This window comes from Mus musculus, chromosome 9 (assembly GCF_000001635.26).
Source record: "Mus musculus strain C57BL/6J chromosome 9, GRCm38.p6 C57BL/6J".
Lineage (NCBI taxonomy): Eukaryota > Metazoa > Chordata > Mammalia > Rodentia > Muridae > Mus > Mus musculus.
In genome coordinates this window covers 14,249,155-14,277,003 of record NC_000075.6, presented here as the reverse complement: position 1 = coordinate 14,277,003, position 27,849 = coordinate 14,249,155, and the positions used below count along the sequence as shown (strand labels likewise).

Sequence of the window (27,849 nt, the reverse complement as noted above, 5' to 3'; positions counted from 1 at the left end):
AAGATGCCTTCATGGTGCCTTTCGGGACCCACCAAGAGAATGTCAAGAGGCGGTGCCAAGGCACCGTAGGCCTGGCAGAAGCGACCCAGTCGAAGAAAACACCCCCCCAGAGTCAGCCACCGGGGAGAGGCAGCCAGTCTCCTGCAGACCAAACTGGTTGCTGTGATTTCAGGCCAGCCTCCATCCCCAGCCGAGCCGGTTCCTCCCAGCATCCCAGCATCCCTTCAGCCTCGGGGCAGACCCGGCGGCAGCCCAGGGGCCGGGCGCAGGGACCCGCGGGGGGACACTTTGCCTCTCGTCCCCCCTCCCCCGCAAGCGCCGCCCGGACCCGGACCGTGGGGAGCGCCTCGCCGCCGGACGCGGCCGCGCCGTACCTTCCGCAGCACTTTCCGGCAGTTGGTGCAGAGCAGGTAGTTGGCCGAGGCCGACGCGCTGCTGCCACCGCGGTTCATCGCGCCGGAGCCGGGCTGTCACCGCGGCCGCTAGCGAAGGGCTGCTTCAACGTTCTCTTCTCAGGGGGTCGGGCGGCAGCGACGGCGCAGCGGCTGCCCGCGCGAGCTCGGCGGGGACGGCAGCCGCGGCACTCAGCGACCCGTTGTTCCTCCCGCCCCCATCGCCAGACCCCCGCCCCGCCAGCCAGGACGAGCAGCCGCGGCCGTCTCAGCTTCTCAGTGCGGCCCCGCCCCCGAGGCCCGCCGCCTTCAGGGCAGCCGCGCTGGGCACCGCCCCCTCCCGCCAACCAGACGGCACCGGCAACGCCCCCTTCTGCACCCGCATCCAATGAGTGGCTCCGGCCAATCGCGGGAGGCGAGAGCAACACGAATCTCCGGGCAAGTTAAGTTTATCTCCGAGGCTCGATGCTGAAGAGTGACCCTGGGTTAGTTAGGTAGTGGGGTGGGAGGGACTCCAATCTACCAATGAGAAATGGAGGTGTGGTGTATGCAAATTATCAGGAACTCTAGCGCCACCCTCAGGACAAGCCACGCCTCTCTGCAAAAACCGTGCAGAATGGAGAGTGAGATTAAATAGCTGGAAGCTAGAGCTCGCTAGAGGATCTGAGACCTAGCTAAACATTTCCTGATCTCTCGGGAGTGGGCCGGGTGGACGCTAGAACGTTCCTTCCTCCGGGGCAGAGATTCAGCTTTCTCTCCATGGATCTAAATCTAATAGCTGTGAGGAAGACTGCGGTCTTGCAGCACTTTGCTCCCACAGATCTCAAAGAACTTTATGTTCTTTATGCACTCTGTAAATCTGGTACGAAAGACCAACTACCTACGGCTGTAGAGTTAGAAGTCTACACAGCTATTGGAGTTGGAGACCCGGAGACACATCTTTGGTTTAGGGGTTTTTCCCTCTCTCCGACGATCGTTCTCACAGCAAAGAAAGTTCGTTTATCATGAACAAGTCAGAGATTGATACACACACACACACACACACACACACACACACACACACACACACACAAATCCTGTGGGAGGCCTCTGGTTAGAAACTTGCAGAGCACAATCCCTGCCTGTGATGGAAGGTTTTGAGTACGAATTGCCATTTAAAACGATTGGACTGGACCTTCCTCTCTCAAAACTGACAACGGTGAGTCAGGGTTTAGCTTCTATGTTCTGGAGACAGAAGGCATAAGTCACTGAGGAAAGCTCCGGCTGGCCAGATGCCCAACCCAGGCGAGTGAGAGAGCCAGGTACTCCGAGGGGCCAAACACCAACCCCGGACTGCAGACCAGACTCTGGCTGCCTGCTCCCCAGTGAGAACAAAGGCGGTGCAAAGCGAGCACCTGATTGGCTCAGGGTGCTCACCGGTGTCGTGGAGCCCATGATAGGGTGCTTCTGCTACTGGCGCAGAGCACCAAGCTCCCAAGAACTGCAGTTCCCCAGCCGGCCTTGGCGGTGACCACACCGCACTGCGTGCTATGACATCACCTGTTTTCGCTCTTGAGAACCTAATCTGTATTCTCGGCTTCTCGTTTTCTAAAGGTCTCGAGTGTGTCAGGAATTGTGAAGGCCTGCAATTTGTAGAATGTATCTGTGGAGATGGTTTTAAAGAACCGACCCACTGGTTTACTTGTATTGTTTTTCTTGTATTGTTTTTAATTTAACATACTACCCTGTGTTAGGAATTTTGTGTACTATGATGTAAAATCGGGAAGGCGCTGTTGGAGAAGCCTGCACGGTTAGCATAACAAAGCCATTAGACCAAACTGTTGTTCAAACTACCAATCTCTTCCATACTCAACATCTGTCTCCACTCCATCTCTTTAGAGACCTACACCTTAAACAAGCCTACACAAAGAACAAAGGAGATGAAAATCTGCCCGCACAGGTTTAAACAGACTGAACAACCTCAAGGGTCTATCTAGGTGATATGGTTAGGTGAAGGTCCATTTAGCTAGTGATAGCAAAGTGTGGTCTGATGCTGGGTAGACCTCCATAGTCTAGAACAGCAGTGATTTGGGTAGGTTGCTAAAAATTCAGTTAAAAGAAATGGTAAAAGTTGCTTGGCATGGTGGCGCACGCCTTTAATCCCAGCACTCGGGAGGCAGAGGCAGGCGGATTTGTGAGTTCAAGGCCAGCCTGGTCTACAAAGTGAGTTCCAGGACAGACAGGGCTATACAGAGAAACCCTGTCCAAAAAAAAAAAAAAAAAAAAAAAAGAAAAAGAAAAGAAAAGAAAAGAAACGGTAAAACTAAGAAAACTCAATGAAGGAAGAAAATACTGTGTGCCTTTCATTGCAGAGAACCAAGAAACCTAGGCAGAAAGTCAGCAAGACATTTTTGTTGGGTTGGTTTGGGTTTTTTTTGTTTGTTTGTTTGTTTTCCTGAAAATTGAAACACATATGTGTTCCCATTTTTCCGGAGTTTCTTTTTTTTATTATTATTATTTTAATTAGGCATTTTCTTCATTTACATTCCCAATGCTACCCCAAAAGTCCCCCATACCCTCCCCCCCACCCCCACCTCCACACACACACACTTCTTGGCCCTGGCGTTCCCCTGTACTGAGGCATATAAATTTGCAAGACCAATGGGCCTCTCTTTCCACTGATGGCCGACTAGGCCATCTTCTGATACATATGCAGCTAGAGACACGAGCTCCAGGGGGTACTGGTTAGTTCATATTGTTGTTCCACCTATAGGGTTGCAGATCTCTTTAGCTCCTTGGATACTTTCTCTAGCTCCTCCATTGGGGTCCTTGTGATCCAACCAATAGCTGACTGTGAGCATCCACTTCTGTGTTTGCTAGGCCCCGGCATAAGAGACAGCTATATCGGGTCCTTTCTTTGCTGAGTTTCTTAATCTATATTCTTGGCTGGGCCTCTCCCTCCTCCCACCCACCCCCCTCTCTCTCTGAGATGGGGTCTTACTAAGTAGCTCTTGCTGTCCTGGAATTCACTATGGCTGGCCTCACTCTTACAAAGATTCAACTACCTCTGTCTCCCAAGTACTAGGATTAAAGTGTCACACTGCCATGCCCAGTGGGTTTGTGTTCTAAAGCTGACTTTCTGTGAATCCATATTAAAACAATGGAGAAGCTGAAGGATGAAGTGAATTTAGTCCAAAGATTGAAGTTCCCTCAAATAGTGTTTTATTTCAAATAGTTTTCTAATATTTTTATAACTTTTCCTTTTTCCCATCTAAGAGCAAATGTCTCTTTTACAAAGAGGTCTTTTACATTCTTTAATAAATAAATCCCAAGAAATGATGGCCACAGGGTCCATGCTGGCAAAACTGATATCCTCTACCTAAGATTACTAAAGGAAGGTTTCTTTTGTCCACCACCTTCCATTTTGATCAGCCTTGTCTTTAGAGCTATTTATTCAGCTATGAATCATCTACTTCATGGTAACGTTTCCTTTTGTTGTTTGGTTTTGGTTTTAGTTTTGTTTTTGAGACAGGGTTTCTTTTCATAGACCTGGTTGTCCTAGAATTTGCCCTATAGACCAGGCTAGCCTCAAACTCAGAGATGTGCCTGCCTCTGCTTCAGAATAAAGGTGTGTGACACCAGGCTTGTGTTTTTTTGTTGTTTGGGGTTTGGTAACATTTCTTAGATTGGCCTGTGATGTGTGATTGTGTGGTCCTCCCTGAAGTGCTCAGGGCCATTGAGTCATCTTCTTCTGGTCTTGACATTTTGGGTCCTCATACCCAGGCTTTCTTCATATGTGTTCTCTCTCCTGGTAGAATCCAGCTTTCTCTTGCCTTTCTCTTCAGTTCTTTGCCTGTTGAGGCCTTCCTTCCTGCACTAGCCAGCTTGGCTGGAGAGAATGAGACCTACGGAGTGACTTACCAACTTAGGATTCTAGTGATCACTTGGAGGGAAAGATGAAAGCCAGCTGTTTTGACTTTACTCAAAATGAGAAGAAATGCCAATCCTCTGTTGTCTAAAATAGGGAAGATGCTTAAAAATAGGATATGGGCGAAACTTGCTACCACTGTGAAGAGTTCCTTTCTTGTTACTTTGTTTTTCTTATTTATCTATTGAGTGCACATGTGTGTACTCAGGAGCAAAGGCATGAAGGTGAGAGGAACAGTGAGAGAGGTGGTTCTTCCCTCCTACTACCTTCGCTCCAGGAATCACTTATGCCATGAGGTTCCTGCAGATACAGCCTCCCGCTGGGCCATCTTTCTGCACTCTACTGAATATTTCCATTAAAAACTTAGGGTGAATCTTTATTAAATATTTTGCATGATTTGAAACTCATGTCATAACCATTTGCTGATTTAGAAATTTTCTTCAAATGTGACTTTTTTTTAAACAAGGTGTGCATCAAGTTTTAGGGCTCAGAAACACCATAACTACTTTCCATTTCTCTATGGCTGAACTTTCACATTGTTTCTGGGTGTTCCAATGTTGTAATAAACTTCCTCATATATAAGTTTTTGCTTCGCAGCTCTCATTGGTAGGTAGAGAATTTTAGAGTACAGGGGAATAGGCCTAGTTGAAGGCCCTCAAACACTTGCTGAGCATATTTTGTGGAAAGGTTTGAAAGAGCCCACAGTGAAGCAGTCATCTGAATACACAGATCTGCTCTGTCACCTCTAGTGTCAGCCCATTAACATTCAACCCACCTGAGTACCCTCCCTCTCCTACTGACTCATTGCCGTTCTTCTGTTGAAAGGTTTCCTACTGAACTCAAATGCTTGTCCAAGCATCATGGTCCCTTTCTAGGCTTCTGCTCTACCGTCAAGCTCTCTGCTGGAGTGATGATAAAAATGCTTCCTCACAGACTCTGAACCCTGGAGGACATAAGTAGAGCTCCACACATCCCTAAGTCTTACCTGTGCTCCAGCTAAGTGCTCAGAACATCCTGGAGACCAATGAGTTTGTATTCTTCCTTTCAAACATTCTTTCAGGGAAGGTCTTCCTAATCTTTAATAACAGTGATGGGATCTTATAAAAGGATTCCAGTAAATATTTGTGTAAAGAATTGCCCATAAAAACTAATTCTGTGGAGCAGAAAGATTGGGTCCAAGTCTGTGATGATCCCTTATTTGGCTCTAAACATGATTATTGCTTGGGGCTACTTTTATAAAATTAATGCTCTTGACACAAATTAAGCATGTAGGGTGTGCTGAGGGAAATATGTTGAGCTCGTTTGAAAGGAGGCACCTACCTAATGACATGAAGTGAATTTTGGACTTCTCTAGAGACTCTCATTCCATCGACCTAGCTACTATCTCCTGGTTGCTAAGTAAGGATTCAGTATCAAAAATCATCTTTAGAATTACGTTCCTGGCTATCTATCTATCCATCTTCCTCTCCTCTTTCTTTTCTCTTTCTTACTACAACCCCAAACATTTTTAGACCTTTGTAATACCAAGCAGTATTTACACATTTGTAAATTCTGTAATTTGTTTCTTGCAGAGGAATCTGTACTTCACAGGGTTGTAGACTGATTACCCCCCCCCTCCCCGAAGCTGTTAGATTCCTGCTATTTTTTCCTCTGTGACTCAAGACCAATACTACTTTCAAGGAGAAATAAAATCATCTCTGAAAAGGCCAGGGCTTAGTTCCATTTTGTCTCCTCAATAATCTACCAACAGGAATATCTGCTTTATCCGCTAAGATGCAGATCCTGCTAGCCTTCTTCTAACCCACAAACTGGTTTTGGACCCCACACCCTGTTTAAAGGCTGATTGCAAGTGGAAGTCTACAAAAATCGTGTCGAGTTTCTTTCACTGCCCAATGCCAGCTGACTTCATGTTTCTAAAAAACTAATTTAGCTTTAAACATTTATTATTCAGGAATTTTTTTTTTGTACCTGTAGTACTCACCTGAGTGATCTGAGCAGTATAGTAGGGATAGCTACTGAAGCCATGTGAAGGGTGTTATGCTTTCTATATACTGTGTGACCGTGGTCTGGTTCTATGTAAACACTTGAAAGGTATCACTAGCTTCTAATAACTACTGTGCTATTTCATCTTTACAATACCTTTAAAGTTGCTTTTCATTGAAGATCTTTGAGTTTTATGACATTTGACATCTTTAGAGTAAGATAATGTGGAGGTAGAGAAGATAGCAATGTACAAAAAAATGAGGAAATACAGGGCTTAGTACAGTACCACCATGAGCTATATGATTTTAAGCCTCAGCTTTCCAATCTGACAGGGGTGAGCTGTCAGTGATTATTCCAGTTTTGTAAGGACTTAAAGCATGTACTATAAGGGACTATCTTTAAGGAAAGCATAATGCTGCAAATATATAGTTAATAATAATAATGAATTATTATAGACATCGCCACCATATGCAGAAATGACAGTGATCTCCATGAAGATTGCCCACCTTGTCCAGATTAGAGAATTCTTGTCATCTCAGCCCTCTTAGCCAGATGGACAAAGCTACTTACTCCTGCTCAGTGCCTCTAGCACATGGAAAGTGGAAAGGGCCTAATTCGAACCAAGAAAGACCTTAGTCTCTGTCAATAGTGGATAAAATACTTACTTTTCAAATTTAATTAAAATAGAACTATGTTAATACATGGCTTAAAATTCTGGAGGCCATAGAGAGCATAGTATTGGTGATAAATCCTGAAGTCTGGATTTCATTAGCCTCTCAACATACTCTGAGATTGTGTTAGGTTTTTGTTTTGTTTTGTATCCTGGGGACATTTCCTGTTATCCTGCTCATCTCCCTGTCACTCCAAATTCACTGCCCCAAAGACTTTTGAGGAATAAATACAATATAGGTGACAAATTGCATCCATAATGCCCATCTACAGCAAAAAAACTCTCTTATATTTTTATGTAAAGGTAACCATGAAGTGCACTGGCTGGCTAAGTGTTAGAAAAGGAAGATGTGTGGGTAACTGGGATAAAACTGGCAGTTTATAAGTAGGGCTTGTTAATAGAAAAACAAATCAGCTATCATCGAAGACTTAGAGAGCTTAGAGTAGTGTTGTATGTTTAAGGATTTTTCAGGAATTGGCACATCCGAGAAAAAACCAAAAGGACCCCAGAAGGGCATGATGGTCTACACTTGAGTTGAAGTTGTAGCTTCAACACACCTAGACTAGACATCCATCTCCCAGGAATGTCTTACACAGCTGCATATTTATAGCACTTAAAAATATAAGAACTATTCAAAAGCTCTTCAAATAGAAACAATGAAACACACCAGAGTTTGCTAACTGAAATCTAGTGGACATATTATTTTACTAATAAAAGTTCCCCCAAAACCTTAAAATTGTAAATATCTTTTCATGCAAGCATAAAGTTTACCAATTGGCCTTGTTAAAAAAGAGATACTCTCCATTTTAATAAAAGATACAATCACACAGTACTTCAGAGGTATAACGCGGCTTTAAAGTGATGCATACAAACAGGAATTGCAAACTAGAAGCCACAATAGCAACTTACGGAATGCTAGAAGCTTGCAAGTCTGGAAGCACGGGTTGCAGAGTATATGTGGTCTAAATATCCCTCTATTCACACTTGTGTTTTCTCAACCCTTTCCAAAGAGTAAGGCCTGCTGATAAACCGACAGAGGACAGGTTGATGATCTAACAATGCAGCTGAGCATCATCCTTGCATTGCTAGAGAGGAGAAGTGGAAAATGGAGGGTAACAGGGAAAAGATTACTTGCAAAGAGCTCAGAGAGAACTATAAGACATTTGTGCCTCTAACTAGATGCCCTTCAGCAGAAGCTTTGGGGACATGTGAGCACAAATTCTTGTATAATCATGCAATTACAACATCAACCAGAAGACAGGACTGATTTCCTCCAAGGACTAGAGAATGATGCAGCGTAGTATTGCAGTGGGCTTGCTTCCTGCTTCTGTGTTTGTTACTTAACGTTTCCTTGCATTTATGCACAGGGCTTCCCATGTGCAGGCACTTGCTTTATTATATTATTATATTTATTGCTTTATTATATATTATGAAGAACACAAAAGTCACAATTTAAAACAGAGCCCACACTATTGAACCTTAAACAAGTAACACCAGTGTGTACTGACTGTGGTTCTGGAAAGAACACAGGCAGGGAATAGACAGTAGGGTTTGGTCACCTGATCTAAGCCTCCTAGGTAAAATGAAATGTAAGTATTGGACGGCCTCCTCGCATCTCCAAGAGTGATGCTTAGGTACCCCATCTGGAAGCCCTTTCCACATGCAGCTCTCACCTGAATGTTCCCATTTCCTCTCTCCATAGAGTTCAAGCTCCATTTACAAAACTTCTACGAGGCATGGCTTTGCAGAAGCCAGACTGCCACATGGTGTGAATCCCCCAGTTATTCCCTAAGAGCACTGCCCCTTAAACATTCAACAGCGTCTTTCCTCCTGTCCTGATGGAAGGCTTTTATTTAACTTTATTATTTCACATTTGCTCCATTACAGTGCCATGTTCCATCCACATGTTATATGGATGCACCACTTCTATTATGTCCACATATATTAAGGCTATTATGTACTTGAAGATATAATCCTACCTCTGCCCTGTATTTTGCAAATCTTATAAAACCACAGTGTTGATAATCATTATCTATATAGTAATAAAAGCAACTAATATCATATGCTGGAAACTTACCGCATGTCAATCATTGTGCAGTAATTTCCATACAATATCTCCTCTTGACTAATATTTGTAAATACTCAATGACCTGGTTGTATTATAATCATTTTGCATATGATAGAGAGCGATAAAGGTCTACTGAGTGTTACATAGTTGTTTCAAGGAAGAACTGTGATTTGAACTTGTATTTAAAGTCTTATATGATTCTAACCTTGGCATTATTGTGTTCAGCTAGTCATTATTGTCACTATTACTTGAATGAATTCTTTGTGTTAGCCTGCCAGGTGGATTGGCTTAGATCTGTCATACATTCACCAGATGTATTTGGTTGCTTCTGTGACATCTATTGAAATAAGCACTGAGACTGGACAAAGAAGTATTCATCATTCCTAATTCTAATAACAAAATTAATTTAAAATATTTAACATTTTACTTATTTACTTATTTATTTATTTATTTATTGTGAATGTTTATGGCACATACATGCCACAGCACACCTGTGGAGGACAACTTGTAGGAGTTGGTTCTCACCTTCTTCCGTGCAGCTTCTGGGAATCAATCCACGTAGTCATGGTTGGTGACAGATGTTTTTGCCCACTGGTATGTTGCTCTAAACTAGAGCAACTAGATAGTCTCTGGATAAAGAAAATACTTTTTGTATGTTAGGTTAAAATTCCAAATGTTTGCGTGTTTTGGTGGCTAATGTACACATGACTAGACATGGAGATGCAGAGATGAACATAAGATGACAGAAACGAGGGAGAGGTGACATTGCTGTTCTAACATATCCATCAAGGCAAGCCCACAGCTATTACAATTAGTAGGATTAGCTGCCAGGATGAATGAACTGTGTGCCTGCCAGCAACCTGAGGGATTTATACCTATTTGAACCATCCATATCCTGTCTTTCTTTCTTTCTTTCTTTCTTTCTTTCTTTCTTTCTTTCTTTCTTTCTTTCTTTCTTTTTTTTTTTTCTTTTTTCTGGCAGCCTCATTCTATACAGTTGTGCTCAGTGCTCTGCCATGTGGTCATTTCTTGTCTGAGATCAGTATTATAGGATAGACTTTCGACTCAGACATACAGCCATTCTGTAATTTGGCTGTCAATCTTTCTAAAGTCTTTTAAAATGACCATCTCAGCCAATCAGATTCCTTACTTAGAAATTTGGCATTAGGAAACTAAGACTATATGTATTTGTCAGATCCTGAGAGGATAGCATGCACCATATGCAAACTAGCAATGCTGACTGGAGAAGGAGGGTGGGGCCATGCACGGAAAGAAAGCACCCTATTCTTGGAGCAGCTCTCCATTCTAGTCTCCAGTTTGGGGCCCTGCTTATCCCTGCAGGGGTTTATTTTACCCAGTCAAGTCTTTTGCCACTACTGACTCAGTGAGTCACTGTTCCTGCGTTTCTTTTGAGCAAACAAGATTAGCTGAAGTAATCTTCCCTCTTTCCATGTCAAGTGGGATTGTGCTCTCTTAGTTTTCACTAGTAAAAGGATGTACAAGTAAGATAAGCCAAAAGAAAGAACTAGAATTTAGTGAACCAGAAAGTCCCATGGAAGTTTTTACATATATCAAGGCACAAAATTATGTAATGATCAGTAATCTATTACCCACACTGCCTCTCTCCAGGCACAATGTTAAAGTGGTTCTCATAAGTCTCCTTTGTCAAGTGCCTGAGAAGACAGATCTTGAGACTAAAGCTTTTACCCTTTCTATTCATCCTTAATTCAGACTCAATGCCCACGGATCCAGCCGAATTACTTCCTAGAGTTTATGAGTCACAAGATTTAAAAAAATGTAAAAACAAACAAAATCACAGTTAAATTTCTCCAAAGTTTTACTAGTCAAGGAAAAAGACAAAATGATGGAAGGTACTATTGTGTCAGGCCCCAGTTAACCATCATTATGATATTCCCATTGGATGTCAAGGGGTCCAGGACCCATTCTGCACTGCAAATACAAATGCATAGACATGTTTTCATTAGACTCAATTTCCTGAGTGGAATGTGCCTGAACAGCTAATTGTTCTGTTACTATAGAACCAACCACTAGCAACTGTGGAGTGGTTTAACATGATAATCAGAGCCACTCAGATCCGTTTCTTGGAATTTTAGCATTGGGACACTGAGACACTAAGATGGTTGGCAGTGAAGTCCATGTATAAGAGGATGTCATAAACTATATATAAACTAGGACTGTATTGGAACACGTAGAGATAAAGGGCAAATATGCTGGCCTGGAAAGAAAAGGGAGGCTCTCTGTGGGAATAAGGTCAAAGCAGTTTTACGGGGCAGTCACAGAGAGCCAGGGACCGTTATCCCTCCTGGGGAGGCTCAGTCTTTCTCTCTTCTAATTTCTACTGGGCTCATTCTAGGTTCACCGACCCTCAGACTCTTCTCACTTTAAAATAATAAATAGTTCTCAAGCTTTGTTAAGCCTTGGGAACCATTGGTCTCCCTGGCAACCCTAGGATGATGGTTGCTGGCCTTCCTGTTGATGAGACGGTGCTATTGCTTTATCTGTAGGTACAAAACTTGACACTCAGGATTGTCTGTTTCCCACTGAAAATGTTAATACCTAGAGACTCTCAAGTCTGTGGGGAGCTGGAATGTGCAGTCCTCGAAGCATATGGAGACACTCAAGTTCCCCACATGCAGCTTTACTCATGGCCTGAAAAGCATTGCCTAGAATGCCTACAAAGTGAAACTGAAAACTCTTTGTTCTTTATATCTTATCCAATATTATATAATCTAGTCACTACTTAAAACCACTTTTTAAGCTTCATCTTTTAGTGTTTATAGGATTTTTGCATTAATTTTTGCAAATACATAGTGTATAGAATAATATCTCCTATTATGAGCACTCAATAAATGTCTATTATTTTTGCTATTTTAAAATTCTTCAGAGTGCTGAGATTAAGAGACTATTGAGTGTTAAGTCATAAAAGATATATTTATGTGAGCCTTTCCAACAAAGATTCAGAAAACATCACAGAAGAAGGGGCAGAAAGAAGGCAAGAGCTGGAAGATGGGGAAACATGCTGTGAAATGCCACCTTTAGATACAGCACACCTATTGTCCTCATGTCTCCACAGGAGCTGTAGTTGTCAGCATAAGATCAAGCTAGTGAACATTCTAGCATGAACAAGAGAGGGGCTAATGAGACACCAGTCCTGGCTGAGGAGCAGTAGACAGCTGTGCGTGAGGGAGTCATTTTTGTTAGGGTATGACTGCTAGTAGGTTGCCTATGCTCTGGTGGGCAGTCTCAGACCCATGTGCATGAAAATATCACTAACTGGACTTGGTGGGTGTGATATTTTCAATATGCTTGGTCCAGGGAGTGGCACTACTAGGAGATATGGCCTTGTTTGAATAGGTGTGGCCTTGCTGGAGGAAGTATGTCATTGTAGCAGTGGGCTTTGAGATTCCACTCCTAGTTTCCTGGATGTCAGGCTTCTCCTGATTGCTTTTAGATCAAGATATAGAACTCTTGGCTACTTTTCCAGCACCGTGTCTGCCAGGATGCTGCCATGCTTCCTGCCATGATGATAGTGGACTGACCCTCTGAACCTGTAAGCCAGCCCCAATTAAGTGTTGCCTTTATAAGAGTTGCCTTAGCCATAGTGTCTTTTCACAGCAATGGAAACCCTAACTAAGAAAGAAGTTGGTACCAGGGGCTAGGGTATTGCTGTGATAGACCTGACCATGTTTTTGTTTGGAGGAATGTGAATTTTGGGACTTGGGATTTGGAAAATCATGGAATGCTTTAAGTGGGACTAAATGGGCCATCCTAGTAAGAATATGGAAGACATATTTGAACTCTGGAGATAATTCTTATGATGTTTTGATGAAGAATGTTGCTGCTTTCTGCCCTTGTCTGAAGAGTCTGTCTGAGGCTAAGGTGAAATTTACTTAAACTTTAATGTTTGGGCCCCCCGTACAATATACTAGGACAGTGTTTTGGCTTACAGGGTCTTTAGTGCTTTTAGTGATAAATATGCAGAAATTATTGTTAAATGTTGTTATTGTACTTATAGTTGCAAAGCACACTTTTTTTATTTTTTTCTTTCTGTGAGTCTACCCAACCACAATCTAAGTCATTTCCGTTTCTGTGGAGGAAGAGGGATGATGCCTGCAATTTGGATTTGCATGTGTATTCAGGTTAGTGTACATGGATGGCATATGCACATGTGTACATTTATGTGTCCTGCTCTCAACAAATTCTCTTCTAAGTTATAGATAGCAATTGTTTTTTAAGTTTTTAGCTAAAGGACATAGTTGGCCAGTTAATGCAGATGGATTATTATTCCCATTGAATAAACCTAGCTTAGAGTGCTTTGGGGTAATTTAAGCATGTTGCCTACTAGTTATAGCTAATAATTTCAGCTTTGCTCTGCAGGAGACAACTACGTTTTTGTGACATGAACAAAATCACAAAAGGTAATGTGACCAATATGTTCCCTGAGATTCAAGCAAAAGCCTAACCATATTATAAATAGGTCTGGGCTGAGAAAGACCTTTGAGTTGAGTTGAGTTAAGTTGAGTTGAGTTGAGTTGAGTTGAGTTGAGTAGACACAGCATCAACAGTCCATACCCAGTGCACCAGGTTCTGTCTTAACTTTTATGACTGCATTCTGTTTAGAGAGGTTGTTCATCAATCAGAACTGGCCATCAGACAAATAACTATTATTTGTTTCCTGATGGTTCACAAATCCAAGAAGTGAGGATATTTACTCTGTTGCTTATGACAGCATTCTCTGGAAAGGAGGTAAACAATTCACTTGCCAAAAGAAACTCCAGTGGCCCATTAGTTATGACTATCTGGAATAAGATCACTGCATTACTGGGTGGCTCAAAAGTAAACAACTATTCTTGTAAGTTAATGATTTAACTAATTTACTCTGCTTTCTCTTTGCTTAGACGTACGAGCATTATTTAGCCCCTATCCTGGAGTTCTTTGTTGATGTGTAGTGGCCTCTCAACATCCCTGAGTGATGCTTGGACGGGATCACTCTGCCCTATTCTGAAGTGAGAGGTGAATCCCCAAGAGCCTGTGGGTCCCGGTGACAAACCAGCTGTCCTGGTGGTGTCAAGCTGCTTTTGGTTTCCATGAGCACTGTCAGCATCACGTGATCACCAGGCGATTAGTGTCTCTTGCCTTTCACCCTGTCACTTTTTTGATCTGCCTCTCATTTTTCATGTTCCACTCTTCCTCCATTGTATTACTCTATGGCATTTGACATCAGCTGTCATGTTTCCTGCTAGCTTCTTACGGTAGAAAACCACTAAACTCTAGTAGCTTTGCTCTATTGTTCAGGGTTTTCTCAAAGCCACCCACATTATCCTGCTAGCAAAGTAGCAGAACTGAAAGAGAATTTTTTTCAGTTTGACATCTAGGCATGGCTTCCTCTCCACCTGTAGCTTCTTGCTCGACTGATTGGTGGGACTTTGCCTAGAAATGCTGTCTATTCCATGTGGTTTGCTGGCCATGCTGTATTAACTGTATCTGCTATGTTTAAGCAAATAAATGCAAGTGTCCACGAAGAGTGGCAGTTTGGATGCTAGTGGTATTCTGTGGCTTGTTGCTTGCAGATTACCTGAGGCCTCTATGTGAACTGACTCAACCCTGGCTATGTTGATCTGGAAGAGAGGACCATTTCCACCACTGACTGTAGTAAGCTCCATGAGGACTCCCTCTGTCCAGGTTCTTTTCTTTCATATATGCCATATGTCATGGTCTTGAGCCTCTTCTAGATATCTATACTTCTAAATATCTAGATTTCTAATCAGTCTGTTAATTGGAGGGTTGAACAGATGATATCATTATTGGCACTAGAGAGGATTTATATTAGGAAAAACATACAAATTTTATCAAATTGAATATGTCATGAGGTTATGATAGTAAATGATCAAAATTATAGAGAATAAAACCACAAACTTCAGCCTTCCTCTTGGGAACTGGACCAGCCCTACACCAAAGATTCTCAACTTGTGGTTGTGCCTCATATATTTAAATCCCTAAGCCTGTGCAAATATTTGTATATGAGTTCTTTTTCCATTGATCAAGGGTCCAGTTCTTATTGATTCCTAAGAGAGTGTAAGCCCCCCCCCAACCCTTTCCTTGTACTATTTTTGATAGAGACAGACTGCTTGCTCTATATTCAGGTCTCCTGCTAAACTTCTGACTTCTTTATCCCCAGGTTCATGATGCCACTGCTTTTCTGAGGAATAAGATTTTTCAGTCACATAATTTTGAGGAGTGTTGGAGCTGAAATACAAACCCAGCAGAACCAGTACCCCTTATGTTTTGGGTTGCTCTGTTCTTTTCTCTATACAGGATCACCCTTTGGGCAGCAGCCCTTTTTAGGTGCACTATTATTGCCCTTTGAAGAATCATCCTTGTATAGTAACTGCTTCCTAAGCATCCTGCCTTCACTGTACTCCAGTAACCTTCCCCAGCCCTGAAGCCTAGAAGCAACCTCTCCAGACTGCTCACTCAGGGCTTTCCCATTGCACAGCTGGCTGCGGAAAGCAGACCTTTATCATAACTGTGTATTCTAGTCGGCATAAATGGACAAGCCTTGCATCTGGACCATCTCCAGGAAATCCATCCCAAACCCTGAATGGTCCTGGCCCTGCTCCAAAACTGTACTAACCTCCCACAAATTGTGATTCCAGACACGTTTATACCTTGGCCCCCAGGATAATGGAAGCCACAAAAGAGGCAGAAATTAAAATGTCCATCCAGCTGGGCCCACAATGTGGGCCAGTGATTACAATAGAACCAACTGTCTCTTGGGGCACCTGAGGGTAGCACACCTGTGCTTTCCATAGTAGAAACAGAATCATCCAGAGATAGTTCCTACATGCTTAGCTATTGTAATTATGATGTGCTACTTATCAACCAAGATTTTAATGAGCAATTGGAAAAAAAAAGACCAAGTACAAAACAATTATGAGAATTCTGGTGACCTTTGTCACACACCTTCCATTGCCATTTTATGAAAACTAAACAACCCAAATTATTGTTTGATGGAGGCTGTAAGACAAGATAGAGTATTGTGAATCTCTACCAAGAAGAGTGAGGACCACTCATATCTTCCCAGTGACCTCGGGTCCTGAAAGGCAAGCATTATACGATGCCATTGCAGATGGAAAGAGTATTCACAGCAACGGTGACAGGTCTAAGAATAAGGGAAACCAAGGACATAGGGTGACATAGAGTTCAAGCTATGTAGACATTGCCCATCTCAGTTTTTCCTTCCATCCTTAATAGCCCCAGCCATTGGCAGGAGCCACTCATTTTACCCAAAGCTGTCTGAAGGTGCAGAGTTAAGTGCTTGCTATGGCACATCTGAGAGTCTTTGCTAGGCTAGGTCTGAAAGTGAGCACTCCACTTCTGGTGTGCCAAGAAGAAGCAGCTCCCTCACTCCCACCCCAAACAGCTCTTAAGCATGGAGAGGCAGTGGTCCAGTGAACAAAGAAATCCTGCCACCTCTCTCCCAGCAACTCACCTGTCCCCTTGTATCTTCATGCAGGACGGACACACAATGTTGTGACACACCTGCTACCCACGGTTTTATGGCTTTTGTTTTTGAACTTCCTTCTTCACTAGACTAGATGCTTTGTGAGGACAGTTTTCACGATCGTCCTATCTTTAATATGAAAACTTTTGGGGCAGAATAATCAACTCAATGAGGTTCTAGTTACTATCACAGCAACAGCGAATTATTAGTGAAAAGTGGAGTTATTGCCTGATTTTGTTTGTTTGTTTATTTATTTATTGGTGGTTTTTGTTTTATTTTGAGACACAGTTTCTCTATGTAACCCTGACTATCCTGGAACTCACTGTAGACCAGGCTGTCCTTGAACCCAGTGCCTGCCTCTGCCTCCCAAGTGCAGTGACTAAAGGTGTGTGTGTGCCACTACTGCCCAGTATGCCTGGGTGCTTTTAATACTCATGGGGACACACTGCAGCTTGGTGTGTGTGGCCTCAGTGTTGAATATAACTTGAAAGATAGAAGTGAGTGGTAGCATGCAGTGAATTATGACACTTCTCTCCGGCCATGTTCTGTCTGCTGCAGGGGCCTGTAATACAGTGCTTCTCAGCCTTCCTAATGCTACAAACTTTTAATACAGTTCTTCATATTGTGGTGACCCCCAACTGTAAAATTATTTTATTACTACTTCATAACTGTAATTTTACTACTGCTATAAATCATAATGTAAATATCTGTGTTTTCTGATGGTCTTAGGTGACCCCTATGAAAACATCATTTGACACCCAAAGGGGTCACAAGCCACAGGGTAAAAATTGCTGCTCTAGGAGGTTGGGGGTGGGCATCATTGCAGCGGGGCTTTCTCCAGAACAGTGGGTCCAGCATCTATAAATCCTTCTCTTTTTCTCCAGGGAATCATCTTCCTCGGGGCCAAGAGGTTTGATTCAGCCACAGTCCCAGCTGAGATTGCCAGAGGAGACCTACAATAGGAAACTTACTGGCTTTGCTAGGGAAAGAAATATCTTGGACCTGTGGGGTCTTTACACTGAAGCCATATAGGAGGAAAAGGGTGTTGAGGGCATGGAAAGTAAAAGAGGGATAAGAGGTCCCTTAGACACCAGGAGAGCTGAAAAAAATCTCCCATGTCTTTAATGTTGGTCGCTACAATAATAAAGCGAATTCCAAAACCATATGGCTTTATCCTTTTCTAAGAAAGAGATCATTTAGTAGACTCACAAAGGATCTAGCTTTTAGGAAGTCATAGCCTTGCTAGGAATTCATCATTTTAGTGGACTGAAATCTACTGGAGCTACAGGTAACTCCCATTGTGTAATACCGCATCAATCTGACAGCTCCACATACAGACAATGATTACGGCTTATTCGTTCCTTCTACCGCTCAATAAATATTTATTGAGTGCTCACTATGTATAAGTAGCTCTTTTCTCCAGTTAAATATTTAGGCCATCCTTTGAGCTGTTCCTCACATCGAAGGGATTCTGGATCATTCCTTCCACTGAGGGATCCACTGTGCACATTGTCCTTTTTAACTCCATGTAGAGCACAGTGGACAATGACTATGGCATCAATTCACACTTTCCTTTCCTTTCTTTTCCTTTCCTTTCCTTTCCTTTCCTTTCCTTTCCTTTCCTTTCCTTTCCTTTCCTTTCCTTTCCTTTCTTTCCTTTCCTTTCCTTTCTTTTCCTTTTCTTTTTGGTTTTATTTTTCTTTTTGGTTTTATTTTTATTTTATTAGATATTTTCTTTATTTACATTTCAAATGCTATCCCGAAAGTTCCCTATAACCTCTCCCGCCCTGCTCCCCTACCCACCCACTCTCACTTCTTGGCCCTGGCGTTCCCCTGTACTGGGGCATATAAAGTTTGCAAGACCTATGGGCCTCTCTTCCCAATGATGGCCGGCTAGGCTAGAGACACGAGCTCTAGGGGTACTGGTTAGTTCATACTGTTGTTCCACCTATAGGGTTGCAGAACCCTTCAGCTCCTTGGGTACTTTCTCTAGTTCCTCCATTGGGGGCCCTGTCTTCCATCCAATATCTGACTGTGAGCATCCACTTCTGTGTTTGCCAGGCACTGGCATAGCCTCACAAGAGACAGCTATATTAGGGTCCTTTCAGAAAAATCTTGCTGACATATGCAATAGTGTCTGTGTTTGGCAGCAGATTATGGGATGGATCCCCTGGTGGGGTAGTCTATGGATGGTCCATCCTTTCGTCTTAGCTCCAAACTTTGTCTCTGTAACTCCTTCCATGGGTATTTTGTTCCCTATTCTAAGTAGGAATGAAGTATCCACACATTGGTCTTCCTTTTTCTTGATTTTCTTGTGTTTTGCAAATTATATCTTGGGTATTCTAGGTTTCTGGGCTAATATCCACTTATCAGTGAGTGCATATCTAGTGACTTATTTTCTGATTGGGTTAACTCACTCAGGATGATATCCAACATATCCATTAATTTGCCCAAGAATGTCATGAATTCTTTGTTTTTAATAGCTGAGTAGTACTCCATTGTGTAAATATACCACATTTTCTGTATCCATTCCTCTGTTGAGGGACATCTGGGTTCTTTCCAGTTTCTGGCTATTATAAATAAGGCTGCTATGAACATAGTGGAGCATGTGTCCTTCTTACCGGTTGGGACATTTTCTCGATATATGCCCAGGAGAGGTATTGCTGGATCTTCCGGTAGTACTATGTGCAATTTTCTGAGGAACCGCCAGACTGTCTTCCGGAGTGGTTGTACAAGCTTGGAATCCTACCAGCAATGGAGGAGTGTTCCTCTTTCTCCACATCCTCGCCAGCATCTGCTCTCACCTGGATTTTTAATCTTAGCCATGCTGACTGGTGTGAGGTGGAATCTCAAGGTTGTTTTGATTTGCATTTCCCTGATGATTAAGGATGTTGAACATTTTTTTCAGGTGCTTCTCAGTCATTCGGTATTCCTCAGCTGAGAATTCTTTGTTTACCTCTGTACCCCATTTTTAAATGGGGTTATTTGAATTTCTGGAGTCCAGCTTCTTGAGCTCTTTGTATATATTGGATATTAGTCCCCTATCAGATTTAGGATTGGTAAAAATCCTTTCCCAATCTGTTGGTGGCCTTTTTGTTTCATTGATAGTGTCTTTTGCCTTATAAAAGCTTTGTAATTTGTGAGGAGTGGGTGTGGTAGCAGTCCCAAGATGGCGCCCGGGACTGCAGCTAAGTCTTATGACTTGCACCTGACTTCCTCATACACCTGAAAATAAGCCACGTCCTGAGAGCTGCGCAGGTGCACCATGATGCTGGCAGTGTAAACAAGTCCATATTTGGTGGAGACATGCCACTGCCGCCCTGATTGGCTGAAGCTGCATGCCTGGTGAGGTGACATGGCCTGCCGTGAGTGGATGGGGGCTGAGAGTATATAAGAGTGAGAGGCCGGGGGTTCAGGGGAGAAAAAGATGAAGGAAGGGAGAGAGATGAAGACTGAAGCTTGCTGAATAAACTGCTGTTAGAAGAACTGGTGGTTATGTCGTTCTTGCTGGTCGAGAGCAGACACGACAGTAATGTTATGAGGTTCCATTTGTCAACTCTTGAACTTACAGCACAAGCCACTGCTGTTCTGTTTAGGAATTTTTCCCCTGTGCCCATATCTTCGAGTCTTTCCCCCACTTTCTCCTCTATAAATTTCAGTGTCTCTGGTTTTATGTGGAGGTCTTTGATCCACTTAGACTTGAGCTTTGTACAAGGAGATAAGTATGGATCAATTCGCATTCTTCTCCATGATAACCACCAGTTGTGCCAGCACCATTTGTTGAAAATGCTGTCATTTTTCCACTGGATGGTTTTAGCTCCCTTGTCAAAGATCAAGTGACCATAGGTGTGTGGATTCATTTCTAGGTCTTCAATTCTATTCAATTGATTTACCTGTCTGTCACTGTACCTGTACCATGCAGTTTTTATCACAATTGCTTTGTAGTATAGCTTGAGGTCAGGCATGGTGATTCCACCAGAGTGCTTTTATTGTTGAGAATAATTTTTGCTATCCTAGGTTTTTTTTTATTATTCCAGATGAATTTGCAAATTGTCCTTTCTAACTCAGTGAAGAATTGAGTTGGAATTTTATGGGGATTGCATTGAATCTGTAGATTGCTTTCAGCAGGATAGCCATTTTTACTATATTAATCCTGCCAATCCATGAACATGGGAGATCTTTCCATCTTCTGAGATCTTTAATTTCTTTCTTCAGAGACTTGAAGTTCTTATCATCCAGATCTTTTACTTGCTTAGTTAGAGTCACGCCAAGATATTTTATATTATTTGTGACTATTGTGAAGGGTGTTGTTTCCCTAATTTCTTTCTCAGCTTGTTTATCCTTTTGTGTACAGAAAGGCCATTGATTTGTTTGAGTTAATTTTATATCCTGCTACTGCACTGAAGCTGTTTATCAGGTTTAGGAGTTCTCTGGTGGAATTTTTAGGGTCACTTATATATACTATCATATCATCTGCAAAAAGTGATATTTAGACTTCTTCCTTTCCAATTTGTATCCCCCTGATCTCCTTTTGTTGTCTAATTGCTCTTGCTAGGACTTCAAGTACTATATTGAATAGGTAGGGGGAAAGTGGGCAGCTTTGTCTAGTCCCTGATTTTAGTGGGATTGCTTCAAATTTCTCTCCTTTTAGTTTGATGTTGGCTACTGGTTTGCTCTACATTGCTTTTATTATGTTTAGGTATGGGCCTTGAATTCCTGATCTTTCCAAGACTTTCATCATGAAGGGGTGTTGGATTTTGTCAAATGCTTTCTCAGCATCTAACAAGATGATCATGTCTTTGAGTTTGTTTATATAGTGAATTGTGTTGGTGGATTTCCATATATTAAACCATCCCTGCATCCCTGGGATGAAGCCTACTTGGTCATGATAGATGATCATTTTGATGTGTTCTTGGATTCGGTTTGCGAGGATTTTATTGATATTTTTGCATCAATATTCATAAGGAAAACTGGTCTGAAGTTCTCTTTCTTTGTTGGATCTTTGTGTGGTTTAGGTATCAGAGTAATTGTGGCTTCATAGAATGAATTGGGTAGAGTACCTTCTGTTTCTATTTTGTGGAATAGTTTAAAGAGAGTTGGATTTAGGTCTTCTTTGAAGGTCTGATAGAACTCTGCACTAAACCCATCTGGTCCTGGGCTTTTTTGGTTGGGAGACTATTGATGAATGCTTCTATTCCTTTAGGGAAAATAGGACTGTTTATATCGTTAATCTGATCCTGATTGAACTTTGGTACCTGGTATCTGTCTAGGAAGTTGTTCATTTCATCCAGGTTTTCCAGTTTTGTTGAGGATAGCCTTTTGTAGTAGGATCTGATGATGTTTCAGATTTCCTCAGGTTCTGTTGTTATGTCTCCCTTTTCATTTCTGATTTTGTTAATTAGAATACTGTCTCTGTGCCTTCTAGTTAGTCTGGCTAAGGGTTTATCTATCTTGTTGATTTTCTCAAAGAACCAGCTCCTGGTTTGGTTGATTCTTTGAATAATTCTTTTTGTTTCCACTTGGTTGATTTCAGCTCTGAGTTTGATTATTTCCTGCTGTCTACTCCTCTTGGGTGAATTTGCTTCCTTTAGTTCTAGAGCTTCTAGGTGTGCTGTCAGGCTGCTAGTGCATGCTCTCTCTAGTTTCTTTTAGGAGGCATTCAGGGCTATGAGTTTTCCTCTTAATACTGCCTTCATTGTGTCCCATAAGTTTGGGTATGTTGTGGCTCCATTTTCCTTAAACTCTAAAAAGCCATTAATCTCTTTCTTTATTTCATCCTTGACCAAGGAATCATTGAGTAGAGTTTTGTTCAGTTTCCACATGAATGTTCACTTTCTATTATTGATGCTGTTATTATAGATCAGCCTTAGTCCGTGGTGATCTGATAGGATGCATGGGATAATTTCAATATTTTTGTATCTGTGGAGGCCTGTTTTTGACCAATTATATGGTCAATTTTGGAGGAGGTGCCATGTGGTGCTGAGAAGAAGATATATCCTTTTGTTTTAGGATAAAATGTTCTGTAGATATCTATTTAATTCATTTGTTTCATAACTTCTGTTAGTGTCCATGTGTCTCTGTTTAGTTTCTGTTTCCAAGATCTGTCCATTGGTGAGAGTGGGGTGTTGAATTCTCCCACTATTATTGTGTGAGGTGCAATGTGTGCTTTGAGCTTTACTAAAGTTTCTTTAATGAATGTGGCTGCCCTTGTATTTGGAGCATAGATAGTCAGAATTGAGAGTTTATCTTGGAAGATTTTTACCTTTGGTGAGTATGAAGTGCCCCTCCTTGTCTTTTTTGATAACTTTGGGTTGGAAGTCAATTTTATTCGATATTAGAATGGCTACTCCAGCTTGTTTCTTCAGACCATTTGCTTCCAAAATTGTTTTCCAGCCTTTCATTCTGAAGTAGTGTCTGTCTTTTTCCCTGAGGTGGTTTTCCTGTAAGCAGCAAAATGTTGGGTCCTGTTTGTGTAGCCAGTCTGTTAGTCTATGTCTTTTTATTGGGGAATTGAGTTCATTGATGTTAAGAGAAATTAAAGAAAAGTAATTGTTGCTTCCTGGTATTTTTGTTCTTAATGTTGGGATTCTGTTCTTGGGGCTGTCTTCTTTTAGGTTTTTTGAAGGATTACTTTCTTGTTTTTTCTAGGGTGTAGTTTCCCTCCTTGTGTTGGTGTTTTCCTTTTATTATCCTTTGAAGGGCTAGATTCATGGAAATATATTGTGTGAATTTGGGTTTATCATGGAATATTTTGGTTTCTCCATCTATGGTAATTGAGAGTTTTGCTGGGTATAGTAGCCTGGGCTGGCATTTGTCTTCTTTTAGGGTCTGTATAACATCTGTCCAGGATCTTCTGGCTTTCATAGTCTCTGGTGAGAAGTCTGGTGTAATTCTAATAAGCCTGCCTTTATATGTTACTTGACCTGTTTCCCTTATTGCTTTTAATATTCTATCTTTTTTTTTAGTGCATTTGTTTTTCTGATTATTATGTGTTGGGAGGAATTTCTTTTCTGGTCCAGTCTATTTGGAGTTCTGTAGGCTTCTTGTATGTTCATGGGTATCTCTTTCTTTACGTTTGAGAAGTTTTCTTCTATAATTTTGTTGAAGATATTTGCTGGCCCTTTAAGTTGAAAAATCTTCATTCTCATCTACTCCTATTATTCGTAGGTTTGGTCTTCTCATTGTGTCCTGGATTTCCTGGATGTTTTGAGTTAGGATCTTTTTGCATTTCGCATTTTCTTTGATTGTTGTGCCCATGTTCTCTATGGAATCTTCTGCACCTGAGATTCTCTGTTCCATCTCTTTTATTCTGTTGCTGATGCTCACATCTATGGTTCCTGATTTCTTTCCTAGGGTTTCTATCTCCAGAGTTGTCTCACTTTGGGTTTTCTTTATTGTTTCTACTTCCCATTTTAGGTCTTGGATGATTTTGTTCAATTCCATCATTTATTTGGTTGTGTTTTCCTGTAATTCTTTAAGGACTCCTACCTGTTTGCAGAGTTCTCCTTTATTTCTTTAAGTGAGTTATTAATACCCTTCTTAAAATCCTCTACCAGCATCATGAGATATGATTTTAATTCCAGGTGTGTTGGGGTATCCAGACTGGCTGAGGTGGGAGTGCTGGGTTCTGATGGTGGTGAGCGATATTGGTTTTTGTTAGTAAGATTCTTACATTTGCCTTTTGCCATCTGGTAATCTCTGGAGTTAGTTGTTATAGTTGTCTCTGGCTCGAGCTTGTTCCTCCTGTAATTCTGTTAGCCTCTGTCAGCAGTTCTGGGAGTCCAGTTCTCTCCTGAGTCTCAGTGGTCAGAGTACTCTCTGCAGGCAAGCTCTCCTCTTGCAGGGAAGGTGCACAGAGGTCTGGAGTTCAGACCAGCTTCCTGGCTGAAGATGAAGGCCTGAAATAGGGCCTTTTCCAGAAGATGTGTTGCCTCTGCAGTCTGCTCACCCACCTGTACAGACTGGTCTCCTAGGGACCCAGGACACAAGATGGCTCTCTCACCTGCTCTGGCAGTCAGAGCCCTCTCATGCAGCTACCTCTCCTCTGGGGGGAAGGTGCTCAGATGTCTGCAGCCCAAAATGGGGTCTGTCCCAGAAGCTGTGTCGCTTCTGCCTGTCCCAGAAGCTGTGTTGCTTCTGCAGTCCACACTCTTCACCTGCGCAGACTGGTCTCTGAGGGACCCAGGACACAAGATGGCTCCCTCACCTGCTCTGGCAGTCAGAGCCCTCTCATACAACCACCTCTCCTCTGGCGGGGAAGGTGCCCAGATGTCTGGAGCCCAAAATGGGGTCTGTCGCAGAAGCTGTGTTGCTTCTGCCTGTCCCAGAAGCTGTGTTGCTTCTGCAGTCCGTCCACTTGCTCACCCTCTGCAGTCCATGAGCTCCACACTTTTTGTTAAGTGTCAGTCATATACTAGGTCTAAAGATGACAAAGATGAAAGACACTGCATTGTGCTCAGAGTTCTCTGGACCCACAGGAACAGGTTGCTGTGGGAGTAAGTTAGTGGCATACAGAGCAGAACCCAAGTGGCCTTTAGAGAGGGGAACCATTCTGGTGCCTTCACGTGGGAGGGGAGTCAAGATAGGAGCATGGGTTTTTGACAAGTGTCTGGGGCAGGGAAAGAGTACTTCGTGGAGGGTCCTAGGTAAGCTAAAGGGGAAAAGAATAGTCAAAGCAGGAGTGGACAAGGTGAGGGGGGTTCAAGAAGGCACCAGACAAAGCTCAAGCGAACCCAAAATGCTATACTAGAAAGGTGGATGTTTTCCCTGTAAGGTTAAATGGTGTCTGAAACTTTTCAAAAGAGGTAGGGTTAGCATGCTTGGCTTTATATTTGGGGAAGCCAGTTTGATAGTATTGGACCTCTAAAAATCAAGGTTTGAGACCAGCTAGGATACTTAATAATTTGGGTGAAGGGTATTCTACTAAGGTAGTAGCTGATTGTGTAGGAAGAAGGGCATGGTCAAGGTGGTGGAAACATGTAGACAACTGGGCTATGGGCCTTTGCTGCTCAAAGTGCATCTGAGGCCCAATAACTCTAGTGGTCCTTGAAAGCTTGAAAGTGTAAGCCTCAGGCCCTGCCTCAGACCCACTGAGTCAAAGTATTGTAGGTTTGCAAGATGCCCCAGATTTCTCCAGAGGCCATTAAAGCTTAAGGAACACTCCCTTAGGCCTTAGCCTAGGACTGAGACACCTGGAACTCCCACCCTCAGTTCTAGCACAGAAGTAATTCTAGCATAGAAGTAGTGAAACAGTTCCATACTTGGCACTGAGTGATGGCTGGGATTAGTGCTAAGAACCCAGCAAACATCCAGTTGAGAGGCTCTGCATAGACTGATATGTTGGGTAGATAAGCAGCAGTGAGCTAGGAAAGGCAGGCAAGAAGAAAGTGTGTGTAATTTTACATGCAGAGAGCCCATGCAGAGAGTGTGGAAGAGACACTGGAGCCTGGGAGTAACTAGTGAGAGCTAGAGCATGTATGTGTCAGGGAGAGGACATGAAAAGTTGGGTGGGGCCTGTGGAGATATCAAATCCAGCCTATTGGTTTTTACATTCAAAGGAAAATGGGAAGCCTGAGCAATATGGGAAGACCACAAGCAAGAAGAGAAGTAACACAAACTCCTTTGATGGCTGTGAGCACATCCTCTTCATTGCTGTAGGTGCCTTTACTTTGACTGGTTTCAGAAAGATTTATGGGGCATTCTTTATAGGTGGCCTTTCCTAGACAAAGCAGAGGAATTGAAATCCTGTGGTGTGATCCTTGTGATGTGAAGTACTCCAGGCGACATGTGGCTTCATCATGAAGCTTATCCACAGAGAGGGGTCACTTCATTCCCTTGCTGTCTCATGTGGTTGCTTCAGCTCCACTGTTCTAAGTCTTAAAGGCAGTTGTTTGTGGTTGTTATACAAACTTCTACATTTTTCCAATTTCGGGGCCATCCCAGCCAGCACAACTTTCTAAACTAGCCTCCACTTTACTAGTCTTCTCTCCCAACTTTACCACATGCAGATCTGCTCAGTCTTCTTTGTGTTGCTCTAGGACCCTCCTTAGTCACTGATGACTGGTTTCGGGGGCCTTAAGGGTGCCCTCTGGCATAGCAGTAGTAGATGCTGGTCAGTACATACATTCTTCTTGAACCACACGTTAACTTGTAGCTAGAGACAGATGCTCTATTTAGGGGTGCCCTTAAGACCTGTGAGTTCCCATCCCACAGTAGTTGTGACACTACAATTTAATTTTGTTATAGACCTAACAGTCCATAAAGGGCTGTTTTACTCACTACCATATTGTTGATTGGAGCAGAAGGCATGCATGTGATGGGCATTTAATAAACATTTTCTCAGTAACTTAACCCATATTGTTTTTAGACTTGCAGGAAGTATGCAAAACAGCCAGGGTGTTGGGTAAATTTTGAGGGTGGAAGTGTAAAACCCTGGCAGATAGTTTCCAGAACTGGGGCCAGTTTAGCTTTAGTTGGGTTACTGAACAGTGTTCACATGCATCTCTCTGTTGCTCTACAGCACTGCATGCTCGGCTTTCCAGAGCACCATCTAATGCTTCGCAAAAACTCTTTGTCTCTTCAGTAGATTCAGAGACTCAACACATGCAGTAAATCTAAGAACATCTGCTGGTGCCTTGGCTCGTCCTGTCAAGGTGTTTGGTGTACACACGTGATGATCCAGGTTCAACCTTCAGACCCCTGTATAAGTGGAAGGAGAGGATTGAGTCCTGAAAGTTGTCCTGTAACTTCTACACATGTACCTTGGCACATTCACACCCACAAACAAATATGTTAAATTATCTTAAAATCTGGAGAAAAGAGAGGCAGAAGGCGTATAAATCACAAATTTTTAATTTTATAGGCAGGATGCATCAAAAGGCCGGCAATTTGCAGATAGAACTTCTATTAACTGGTAGAGAAAAAGGCAAACATCACTTTGTCACAATGGAAAGCCAATTGCTAAATTAAAAAAAAAAAAAAAAAAACCTTTTTTACTTGTAATCATTTCAATGTTTGTAATTTTTCACCATCTCCTGGCATGTTTCACTGTTTTTTGCGATTAAATTGTGGTTCCCTGGATTCCTACATTGAGTCCTCTCTGTATGAGTTTTTTTCTGTTAACATTCAAATTTCTATGTTTGGCAAAAATACTAGAATGCTTGGTAAGCTTACTAAGTCTTTGTTGCTGCTGCTAAGATGGTGTCTCACTAAGTAACCCAAGCTCTCCTTAAACTCAATGTATCTCGGGCTGGCCTCAAATTCATGTCAATCCTCCTGCTTCAGCCTCTGGAGTGCTGGGATTAC

At 42.4% G+C, this 27,849-nt stretch overlaps 1 protein-coding gene and 1 long non-coding RNA gene across 4 annotated transcripts in view; one reads left to right on the top strand and one right to left on the bottom strand.

Moving 5' to 3' along the window:
- Positions 1-703, bottom strand: part of Sesn3 (sestrin 3) — a 49,834-nt gene extending 49,131 nt beyond the window's left edge. Inside the window, exon 1 of the mRNA NM_030261.4 lies at positions 375-703. Within this exon, the coding sequence (NP_084537.2) occupies positions 375-452 (78 nt within the window). The 5' untranslated portion in view covers positions 453-703. The remainder of the gene's footprint in view (positions 1-374) is intronic.
- A 12,008-nt stretch (positions 704-12,711) lies between these two features.
- On the top strand, positions 12,712-18,114 carry Gm34069. Of its 3 annotated transcripts, none has more exons than XR_379149.3 (4): positions 12,712-13,180; positions 13,419-13,459; positions 13,940-14,054; positions 14,612-18,114. It is a non-coding gene; the product is annotated as a predicted gene, 34069 (long non-coding RNA). The 3 variants fall into 3 exon arrangements; XR_001779094.1 differs by having other exon boundaries at positions 12,712-13,459; positions 14,612-14,723; positions 15,220-18,114; XR_379148.3 differs by having other exon boundaries at positions 12,712-13,459.
- The last annotated feature ends 9,735 nt before the right edge of the window (positions 18,115-27,849 follow it).